Below are 11,011 nucleotides of genomic sequence, written 5' to 3'. Positions count from 1 at the left end.
CCGAATACCCCTGGGCCTAGGTTTGGACTTGAGCCTAGTTTTTTGACCCGTGGGCCGGCTCGACCCGATTTTTTAGCGAGAGCCCGCAAGGCTCGACATGAGTTGGGTTCGGCCCGAGCCCGAATGGGTCGGACCAGACCAAAATTACACCCTTTCTCTCTCTGGTATATGTGAACCCTCTCTCTCTCTCATATGTGTATATATATATACTAGCGGTTGCCACACGCGATGCGTGTGTAATTCAAATAAATAAAAATAAAATAAAATATTTATTATATATTATGTGCTAGTCAAGTGGTAACAGTCTTATTTATTTGATATAAGTCTAAGGTTCAAGTCCCCTACTCTCATCTATTTAATTTTTTTTTAATTTTAAATAGAAAAGTAGACATAAAATAAAATATTTATTATATATTGTGTGCTACTCAAGTGGTAAGAATCTTGTTCATTTAACATAGCCTACTCTTATCTATTTAATTTTTTTTTTTAATTTTAAATAAACAAATAGACACATGACAGTATAAAAAACAAAGACTTCAAAACATTATAAGAGATATTCGCTTTATAATAATTTAAATAAATAAATGATAGATATAAGAGGTGTTAACTTTATACTAGCATAGATAGGTAGGTGATAGATAATGGGAATGGATCGTCGGTCGCCCTTCCCTGTGGCCTTTTCCTGTTGCCCCCAAAACGACGTCGTTTTGGGGGCAAATTTTCAAAAAAAAAAAAACGCAGAAGAGGGAGGAAAGAGAGGAAGAGGGAGGGATGAGGGAGGAGGAGGAGGAGGAGGAGGGCCGGACTGGAGGGGGCCATAAATACAGGGGAGGAGGAGGAGGAGGTGGAGACGGGTCGGAGGCGGAGGTGACGGCGGTCGGAGGTGCTGCGACGAGGTGGAGCTGCTGCGACCTGCGACGACTGCAACGGCGGCTGCGACGGCGGCGAGGAACGAGGACGGCGAGCTCGCAGCCTCCTCCTCCTCCTCCCTCCTTCCTCCCTCTCCCTCTTCCTCTTCCTCTCCTTCCTCCCTCTTCTCTGCGTTTTTTTTTTTTTTGAAAATTTGCCCCCAAAACGACGTCGGTTTGGAGGCGACAGGAGAAGGCAACAGGGGAAGGCGACGGTGATCCGGATTCGATAGATAATAGATAGTAGATAGATAGATGGATATCAAAGTTTTGTGTTTTTGTCGATTCTCATGTAATCCACCTTATACATTGCTTCCAATTGTCCACCAATCTTCCACTCCCCATGGAAACCACACAAAATCCACACTCTCAGTCCCTCACAAACCCTACCCATTATACCCGCACCCTCTCTTAAACCCTTGACTCTCTCGAACTCCTTGAAAACCTCTTTCGATTACGAATTCGAAGAAGAAAAACTCGACAAATCAGATGAACCCGCCTCGTCGGCACGCCTTCCGGTCGTAATTCGACGTTCCGGCGGCGTTTCTAGGTACCTGTGGGATGGGAGTGAATTAAAATTGGTTTCTGTAGACGGAAATTCTTTTTCTTTGTCGCTGGGTTTCGAAGATTGTTTAGAATATGTAGTTCGTGTTTGAGAAATTTTTTTCTGCCCCGGGAAGTTAGTGAGAATTATTTGGAGTATGTCAAATGGAAGTTCTTGCACAGGTTCTTCAGCTATGCTCTTCAGGTTCTTGCCACCCAAGTAACTTCTGTTCATTCCTGTGAATATATATATATATATATATATATGTAAGTAGAAAGAAATTTTGCATTGTTGTTTTAGTGTTGGATGATGCATACTTTGTGGAACATTGGATGATTATTGGAATTCTGCAGATAGCCTTTGTCAAAATAGATGGTTCCATATTGGGGTTTCTATGGTTCAATATAACATCTCTCTTTGGTCGGCAAACCAATGAAATATTTGTGCATTGCTTCACATGTATTTATGAATTTACATTTGTAATTTTAAGGTTTGATTAGTTTGAGTGTTTAGTTCAGCTTCAGGTAACAGAAAGCAGATGTTTTCATTCTTGTTGATGAATTAGAATATGTGATCGCATATTGTATGCAAATGGGTTACTCTTAGGCAATGTTTCAAGCAATTGGAATTGGATACTCTCGTTCACTTCCATCAGCCGCTGCCCTGAATTGGGTCTTGAAAGATGGGCTTGGCAGGCTTAGTAGGTGCAGCTACACTGCTAGCCTAGCATCTTCTTTTGATACCAATTTGAACGTATGACTTCCATTCCTACCAAAATGAGGGGTCACATATACTCTATGTCTGCAATTACAATTTTACACATTTCTTTGGGCATGTCTTGCAGTTACTAATAGCCACAGTTCATTTTTGAATTTGGACAAAAAAATTCTTTTATATGATGTACCAATTACCACACTTCATTACTTAGATTCGGAGAAAAAATACTCTCTATATTCCAAAAGAAATACTGGAAAATCTGAAATACAATATTATGGAGTGGCCAAATTGGTAACTGCGAAAGAATTACAAAGCAAGACATTGCAGAGTATGTTCCCTATAATTCGATAACTAGATTTTTAGTAAATTGTTAATTAATTATGTTCTCCTTTGTAGAGAGTTAGGTTTTCAACATCTGTGCTATTCAGTCTGAGCATTGGGGTTGAGTTGCTGACTCCTGCTTTTCCCCAGTACCTCTTGCTTGTCGCATCTATAGCAAACATCGCTAAACAAATAAGTCTAGCATGCTGCCTGGCAACTGGTGTCAGTCTAAAACCTCATCAATTTGTGTAACAACTTTTTTGTTCCCTGCAACATTTTCTATTAAGTCTGTTAAATTATTTCTTCTGAAAAGTTTTCTTGGACATTCATATATGTATTTCACAGGACAGTTATTGCCTTCCCATCAGTGTCAATACAAATGCTTCATTCCTCAAGGATTTTTAGTTGTTAATGATATGATATGAATGCTTTCAGCTGATTTTTAGTTGCAAATGCTTCATTCCTCAAGGATTTTTAGATAAATTCTAATTCTGAGCGGTCTGACGTTCAGAATTTTATTTGTTGGATAATCATAAAGTTGGCTTTCACCTTATTACATGGAATCTAAATGTTGTCATATTTGGATTTGTAGACTGCTGTTCATCGAAGTTTTGCAGTAGCAGATAATCTTGGTGAAGTTTCTGCAAAGGCACAGGTTATGGATTTTCCTATCATATTCAATGTATTGTGCTTAGTATCTTATTTATATAAACTGAAATGATCTTTGGTTGGGTTTCAGATTCAAACGGTGTGCTTCGATAGCCTTCGTCTTATGCTTGCTGCAGCCTTGAACATTTTGTTTAGAAACAATCTAAGGTATTTACTTTTCATTTTCAGATTTTAAATTAGTTCCATAGTGCCACTGTTAATCTTCTTCAAATTGATATTCTATGATCGTCCCAGCCTTTTGTGATAGCTAAGTTGACCATATTGTACGTCTTACTGCTGCAATTCGACATTGTAGAATTCTTTTCCCCTGTTTACATTATATTGCAATATGTCTAATATTGATTGGTTTGCTAAAATTTTCTATTTTATATTACCTGTGCTCCCCATGAATATGTGTTTGAAAGGTATAAAAAATTTATGACTTTTTAACTGATGTGATGTATCCAATTTGCTGATGTGATGATGGCACTTATGCTTTACTTGGCTCCCTAACTCATAATTTTTCATTAATATGAAAGGTTGCAAGCAAGTTTGCCTTTTGCCGTGTACCCAATCTTCTCAGCAATCGACCTCATTGGAATTTATCAAGGTTTGAAGCATATACATCTGCAGACATTACCTAAGGTTGGTCTTTTATGCTTGTACCAAACTAACAGTCATTCTATTTGAAAAATCTAGAAATCCCCTAGATGTTGATTTGTGATTATGTATCAATTTTAAGCAGTATATAACAATCCCAATCAAACAATCAAGACAAATCGACACAATGATTTTACGTGAAAAAACCACAATTGGACACCTCCAATTGCGATAAAAAAATCACGGGCAACAGCCACAAAACAATCCACTAAGAAGATATGAAGGAATTATACAAGTATATTCTCAATTACCTAGCGAATCCACGCCCGAATTGAACCAACCCTTATGTGTCTCTTCCAACCCCGTCTTCACCTCGGAATTGTCTTGACGATGAGCCACTCCAGAATCCACCAAAGTTTCAGGCTCGTATTCTTCAGAATCCACAGAAGAACAACTCTCTCTTTTGTATAGAATTAAACAAACAATCCTTTGATATAAACTTCTAAAATCATGAGTTGAATACTCAATCGAAACATCAAAGAAAACTAGCAAAATATCTCCAGAGATAAACCTTAATATCCAAAAAGAAGATCTGGAGAAGTCATCCTAAAATCTGACAGAAACCCGTACTTATAGAAATCTGAATTGCGATGCTCGCTCGAGCGAAGACTCTCTCGCTCGAGCGAGGAACCAAAAACGCGTGTTTTCCATAAGTGGCTTCGCTCGAGCCACGCAAGCTTCGCTCAAGCGCACATTCATCTCTTTTAGGTTTTTTGCCAGACGCGGTCTTTGCTCGAGCGAGGACTCCTTCGCTCGAGCGAGAGCGAGCAAGGGCGGACAGGCAACTTTGAATGTAATTTTCATTTTGCATTTTACATTTTGCTTCGGGGGCGCTATCCCTTGACCCCGCCTGGGCACTGCCCCCTCGACCCCCGCGAGCTGACCAGGCAGCTCGATCCCCGTTATAATCAGTGAAGTGGCAATCTTGAAAGTATTAACATCACAAACTTCTCTGCAAGGCACAATTCGGGTTGGATTTGCATCTAAACACTTATAGCTTCACTGAAATAAAAAGTGCGAAAATAAATACAACTTAAAGGAATTTTGTCAAATAGGGTTGCTAAGAATAAAAACCTAACACTATTGACATTATTGGGCGTGTATATGAGAACTTCAATAAAGGTGTTGCTCACATATTGAGACTACTTCGGGTTTTTAAAGAACGTAAATTTTGCTCCCTATTTGATGAGTTCCCCTCATGTACTATCTCAAGTTTTTGGCTTTAGTCTCCCATAGGTAAGTTGTGCCTGACAAGCTAATGCTCGAAAAATGTTTTATTGATGGATTCCTAAAAATGTTTGGATGTCACGCCTCCATTAGATAACTTGTTTATACATTACATTCTCTTGCTTTTTTTCTTCTTCATTAATCAACCCTTTTTTTTTTGGTTGTCTTGCTATCAAAATTCAAAACCAGTTTCAATGGGTAATCAGTAATTACTGTGCCATTGCCTGCAACAAACCACATCATTTTTACTGTGCCATTGCTTGCTTCAAACCACCCACAGAAACAAATTCCCCAACTCATTTGTGCGATGTTCTTGGAAATGAGTCACCGTTGGAGTACATATTCTCCAACATTGCTCCATTGTTTCAGGGATGAAAGAAATGTCTGTATTCTCTTTAGAATGCTTTGTGGTATTGCATCTTATTATCCATTTCTCGTTGTCAGGATAGGCTTGAGATTATAATTAATATCTGGATTCAGTTGGGATGTATGTATCCCTTCACCTGCAGATGTGAGTGAAGAGGAAGGTATTGATTTCATGTGGAACAAAGGTGAGGTCTTGCACCTTAATTTTTCCATAAATATGTTTATTGCTTTTATATGGGGTGCTTTAGAATTGGATACCGGCATTTAGTGAGATTTGGATTAGGCAGAGGATCGTGGCCCATAAGAATTGGTTGCTTAAACCCCAAAAGTCAATTACCAAGGTTGTCGATGATGACTATGCAATCTTTGAATAATGAAGACTTCTATTTCATATGTCTGGAGATCCTCTGCAGTGGAATGGCAAAAACCTGGCAAGTGAGTATATTATGAAAAAAGCTTTTGGTTGGACTCTCCCATAGTTATTTGCGGACTCTTACTCTTTAACCATTTTTTTTTTTTTTTTCTTTCTTTACAATTGATGATTTACAGCAAGGCATTCTCCTTTGTGTGCGGGAAGGGGCTGGCACATATTATCATGGTTTTGTTGCAGGTAGAAGATCCTGTTTTGCTAATTCGCTGCACTGCACAAGCTTGCATTTATTAAGAAATAGCCAATAGATGTTGCTGGACTAAACAACCATGTTGCCTGTTGCTCAGCTATTTGGGCTAACTTCAAATGGGTATATGCCAATTATGATTAATCTCATGTGATGTATTTATGTTATCATGTAGGCGTGCCATATCCGCAAGGCTATTTTATCAAGTGTGTGCAAGTGGGAGAGCATTTTAGAAGCTCCTGACAATTCAGATTCAGTTTCGAGGCATTGGTTTCAGTTGATTGAAGACAGCAAGTGAATTGCACAGCGAGATTTTAACTTCGTGAATGAACAGATGTTAGGGTTAAGCTGGGCTTGTAAAAACATTTTATTGAGCACGCAAGAGCAAGCTCGACATAGTTTTGTAGATGACTGAAATTTCAAGCACACTGGAGGAAAGTTAATACAGTTGCTTTTAGAATTTTGCTGGCTTTGCATTTGTACCATCACAAAATACAGGGATATTTCTCTTCATTCCCCCCCCCCCCCCCCCCCCCCCCCAAAAAAAAAAAAAAAAAAAAAAAAAAAACAGCGGCTCATTATCCTACAATTAAACCTCCCTCTTGTTCATTTAAACACCCTTTTATGTACACAAACAATGATTTTACATTAGAAAAGCAAATATCGCAAGAATTGACTTTTGATTACACAGGAAAATACAAACCCCCCCCCCCCCCCCCCCAAAAAAAAAAAAAAAAAAAACAGCGGCTTATTATCCTACGATTAAACCTCCCTCTTGTTCATTTAAACACCCTTTTATGTACACAAACAATGATGATTGTTAATAGTATTAGTCCATTTGCAAGCCTCTACGATGTTGTCATCAATGAGAGAAAGAGCTTCCCTCGGTGCTGTAAATTGAGTACTCACTCAAACTGAAGTTGGGTCTCTCTTCATTCCACTTCAGAATCCCACTTGCGTAAATAGTTTCATCAACACTTCAAGGATCCAAACCCTTTACCGAAGCAACATTCACTTCCAATCAGTGAGAGATGAATACAGCCTCTTGAACTTAACTGCAATATAATGAAAAGCCAGCTGGCTGAATGAGGGACTATTGCTGCTGTTGATGGTGGAGTTATGAAGGCTCATCTCTGGATCAAAATCATCAAACCAGTCAGTGTGTCAGAGGAATCTGTTCCATCTCTTCAAACAGATCAAATTTGTTGAGTATCAGAAGGAAGTCCATCTGATCGAAGGTTGGATGAGTAACTGATCTCGAAGAATTTCTTGGTTAGTAACATCTTGTTCACCAGAGTTCCATCTCCATCAATAGCATACCGGTCATAGTCACTCAGGGCAACACAGAAAATGACTATTCGAACATCTTCAAGCATTTCTAACCACTTGCAGCTTTCCCAAACCCTCTGGCTTGCACTCTAATTAGTTGGTATGTGGGAACCAAAGAAAAGGTAAAATTATGTCACAAGTAATTACACACACCTGTCAAAACCTGACATCAAATTCCAACACAGGAAGAAGCATGAAACTTAAGTACCAACCTGAGCAAAGAATCAAAGCTGATCAGCGGTGTCAGTGTCGATGACATGTGCTCACTGGGGAAATGAGAAATCCAAACAAGCAAGCGTATCCCTCAGCGAATATGATATCCACATCTGAAGGTTCATAGTCTAGTCTCAATATATCATCTGCCTGAAAAGGATAAGGATTATGACACAACCATCAATAATGCCAATTTTCATGCCTGCATATTTTCTTGGAAAACAAAAGCCTGAAATAAGAATAAGTTGCACCAATGTTCCCTAATAGTTGCATCTGAATTCCCCTTCATTCCATGTGGTTTCATTTTGAACACATAAAACTCTACAGTTTCAAGCGATTTTTAATGTGGTGGCAGTAAAGAAAAGTGGTGGCAGGAATTCACTCAAGGAGCAGAGGTCTTGGGTTAGAGTCAGTCCATATCCACTATGGGTGCAGATGAACCAAGCAATTCATGAACATCTTGGTACTCATCTACATGAACTTATTCAAGAATGTCTGTCTGAGTGAACAAGCTGGGTCTGGGCCCAACTTTCAGGCCCCTCGTTACTGAACTCAGCTTGCTTAAGCTCGGCTCATTTAGTCAATAAGGGATTGTCATCTACTCATCATGTCATGCATGAGATATGACAAATATAGTTTTCATCTTGTCTTGTCCCATCAAAGAGAACACACTGGAGAAATGAAAAAGGTGAGGAGATTTTGGGTGGTGAAATATGTTGGAGAAGGAAGAAAAAGGAGTTATGTACTACTAGCCCTCTAGTTTATGTACTGGAGTTAGTGTTGAGAGGTTTTAACTTCAAACTCTTGTTCTCTTGAATTTCCATTGAATAAAAAAAAAGACCTAAATAAGTGCACTTTTTGTCTTTTTACGAAAAAATGTGCAGAAAAGTAGAGAGGTGATGTGATGGAAAAAAGATAAAAAAATAAAAAGATAGATTATTTTGTGTATGCCAAACTTGGCCTTACACGTAAGTACCCCTTAAGAAATAACTAGCAACACTAGGTAGCAATTCCAACTCACTTCTCCGGCTGTAAGTCGCCTGTTCCACAACTCCTGAACTAATGGTGCATATTCCCGAGTAGCAGCTGGGAAAATTGCTTCTAAATTACCTGATGCCATAACTTTGAGAAGCCAATCAGAGAATGCTTTCAACCTTGGGCAGATGGAATACATAGTTTTGCCATCATTCACATCACTATTCCCTGTTGTCAACCAGAGAATATTTTGAGACATATAAGAATCGGATAAGACATGTAAAAATTGTCGGTAATATAAGAGAATAACCATATCTATGTGATAATAAATTGCTAACTGAGGAACCAGATGCATCAGAAAACTGATTTTTCCTTGCTTCATTCAAACTTTCATCCTCAAAACACTCACGGCCCTCAAGGAGTATACCAAGGTAGCCATACACATTGCTCTGGATCAGTAATTTGATATTCTCACGTTCATCTCCCGACAAAGGGACATCTTTACAAAGGATCTTGGCTTATCACAAGAATTTATTAATAAATACACCAATTTTGGGGGGCTTTGCCAGCACCAGATGCTCGCTAATGAATACCACGTATTCCCTGTGAAAGAGAGCTGTCTTCGTGGGGTCTCAATGATCCCGGTGGCGATGTCCAAAGCGTTGGACCAATAAAAGACATAATTTAAAAGATCATGTCAATTTAGTGTAGAACCAATGCCAACATGACTTCATTAAAATTAAAGAAAATGGAAACAAATTTTAAACAGTGTGGCCGCAATAAAATATATAAACAAGCATCATTGTCATCCACCTGTAATTAATGTCCAAAGATAATAAATTAACAAGTATAATCACACATTCTGTAGGATGACAACTATCATATCGCTGATCAAAAAGGAGAAAAAAAAATGACTCGTATCGATAACAATACTTATGCACAAGTGGTTATGGTTAAAATGCAAAGTGATTTATGTATGTTGAGTTATTATAGAATTCATTAATAAATGAGTTTTTACTAATTAAATTAACTAATTTGTCAAATTTATTCTTTAGGACAAAAAATGCATTATTGGAAAGAAGTTATAAATAATTGAAATATAAATTAAAAAACTAAGAATTAAAATATCTTTTATTCTATGTGTAAATAAATAATAAAATAAGTAAGGAACAACATGGAGAAAGCACGAAACTTGAATGGCCCCATTAGGAAAGTACCTGCTTAAATATAGTCCGAGACCCACTGTATCCAATTAAAAGAAGTTTTTGAAAGGGGGTTCTCTGCTCAATGTAGTCAGGCACAGCTTGGCTAACCAGATTATTCACCTGTTCTCCACAAGGATTTGCAGACTTGGAAGGAACAGGAAGGGATAGTACAGCACAAACCAGCTTTGTACCAGCCTGAAAGTCAACTAGGTTTAACTTAAAAACACAAAATAGTGCTCTTTTTTCTTTTTACTTTTATTTTCATTTATTTATTTATTTTTTTGGTGTGGTTAGAAAGATGCAGAAGTATATGGACATTGATACACACCTTACCCCAGATATACCCTCTTGTATTTTTCTGTCCCTCTTCCTGGTATGAACTATCCTCGTCTCCCCAAAAGTGTGGGTTTCCAGCACATTGGACCCCTGCCAGCTACAATGTTCAACACATTAATATTAAATATATGCATGTGGATTAGTGTTACAGGGTCAATTTTTGTTTCAAAATTCTAGCCTACAATGGCACTAAGTTGGACACTTAGTCTCAGCCACGTATGAATACACACACACACAAAGTGCTATAACAAATAAGAGAATAGGCAACAAGTGATTACAGGAAAAACTCCCAACCTTTATTAATTGTACCAACAATACAAAGGATGCCTATGGAAACTCTTATCAACACTTAGTTAATTTTCGAGTTCCATGACTTATGCCTAAATAGACTTACAATCAGTTTCAACTTACAACCAGCATTACAAGGAAAGCATGCCAAGTGGCATGGCAGTTGACACCCCCAACTGCCTAGGGACTTAGGAACATTTCTGGAGCATAACTGCTCTTAACTGCTGCTATGTTTCAGCCTTGATTCTAGATGTCCAGACTTGCCTTGTCTTTGCCCATCATGGATAACTGCTGCCAACTGACATGCATAACTGCTAGAAACTGCCATGTTGTTTGCCTCATCAAGTCAGCCATGAATTTGGTTGTCTTGGCCCCCAGACCAAGTTTTGCCTACTGATTGCTTTGAACCCCCAAGCATGCTGCAGCCCACATTCGGGTCATGTTAATGCCTTGCATCTGTGCAACGGCTGCACATACTTTGGCCAAGGGTTGTGCTGCTGCCTCAGCACTTGGACAACACTTCACCTTGCTGTGTTGGCATGCCACCATCATGCCTTGGTCTTGGTTGGTCATGGGCACAAGGTGCTGCCAATGCCAACCATGCAGCCTTCAAGTAGAAGGTGCTAACAAACCACCCCTACCAGAATAAGCCGACGT

The 11,011-nt window shown here is 38.8% G+C and overlaps 1 protein-coding gene and 1 pseudogene across 2 annotated transcripts; one reads left to right on the top strand and one right to left on the bottom strand.

The window, feature by feature from the left end:
- Positions 1-1,479: 1,479 nt before the first annotated feature.
- On the top strand, positions 1,480-6,468 carry LOC114308555 (protein root UVB sensitive 4-like; annotated as a pseudogene). The gene is made up of 8 exons (XR_014356317.1): positions 1,480-1,671; positions 3,083-3,145; positions 3,230-3,306; positions 3,678-3,783; positions 5,470-5,576; positions 5,675-5,826; positions 5,941-6,001; positions 6,184-6,468. The product of XR_014356317.1 is annotated as a protein root UVB sensitive 4-like (transcript).
- A 736-nt stretch (positions 6,469-7,204) lies between these two features.
- Positions 7,205-10,708, bottom strand: LOC114308548 (extra-large guanine nucleotide-binding protein 1-like). The gene is made up of 7 exons (XM_082908074.1): positions 10,619-10,708; positions 10,059-10,163; positions 9,743-9,925; positions 8,836-8,974; positions 8,572-8,753; positions 7,605-7,700; positions 7,205-7,426 (listed from the first exon to the last, which is right to left on the bottom strand). The coding sequence occupies exons 1-7, from the start codon at positions 10,706-10,708 to the stop codon at positions 7,205-7,207; spliced, it is 1,017 nt and encodes a 338-aa protein (XP_082764200.1).
- Between the last annotated feature and the right edge of the window lie 303 nt (positions 10,709-11,011).

This window comes from Camellia sinensis, chromosome 15, assembly GCF_055761805.1.
Source record: "Camellia sinensis isolate YWXY chromosome 15, ASM5576180v1, whole genome shotgun sequence".
Classification (NCBI taxonomy): domain Eukaryota; kingdom Viridiplantae; phylum Streptophyta; class Magnoliopsida; order Ericales; family Theaceae; genus Camellia; species Camellia sinensis.
This window is presented reverse-complemented; position numbering and strand designations above follow the sequence as displayed.

Coding starts and splice junctions, on each gene's coding strand:
- LOC114308548 (XM_082908074.1), bottom strand. CDS start 10,708: ATGGCTGACTTGATGAGGCAAACAACATGGCAGTTTCTAGCAGTTATG. Junction 10,164..10,618: donor CCATGATGGGCAAAGACAAG/GCAAGTCTGGAC, acceptor TGAACATTGTAG/CTGGCAGGGGTCCAATGTGC. Junction 7,701..8,571: donor GGCGACTTACAGCCGGAGAA/GTGAGTTGGAAT, acceptor TATCCTTTTCAG/GCAGATGATATATTGAGACT.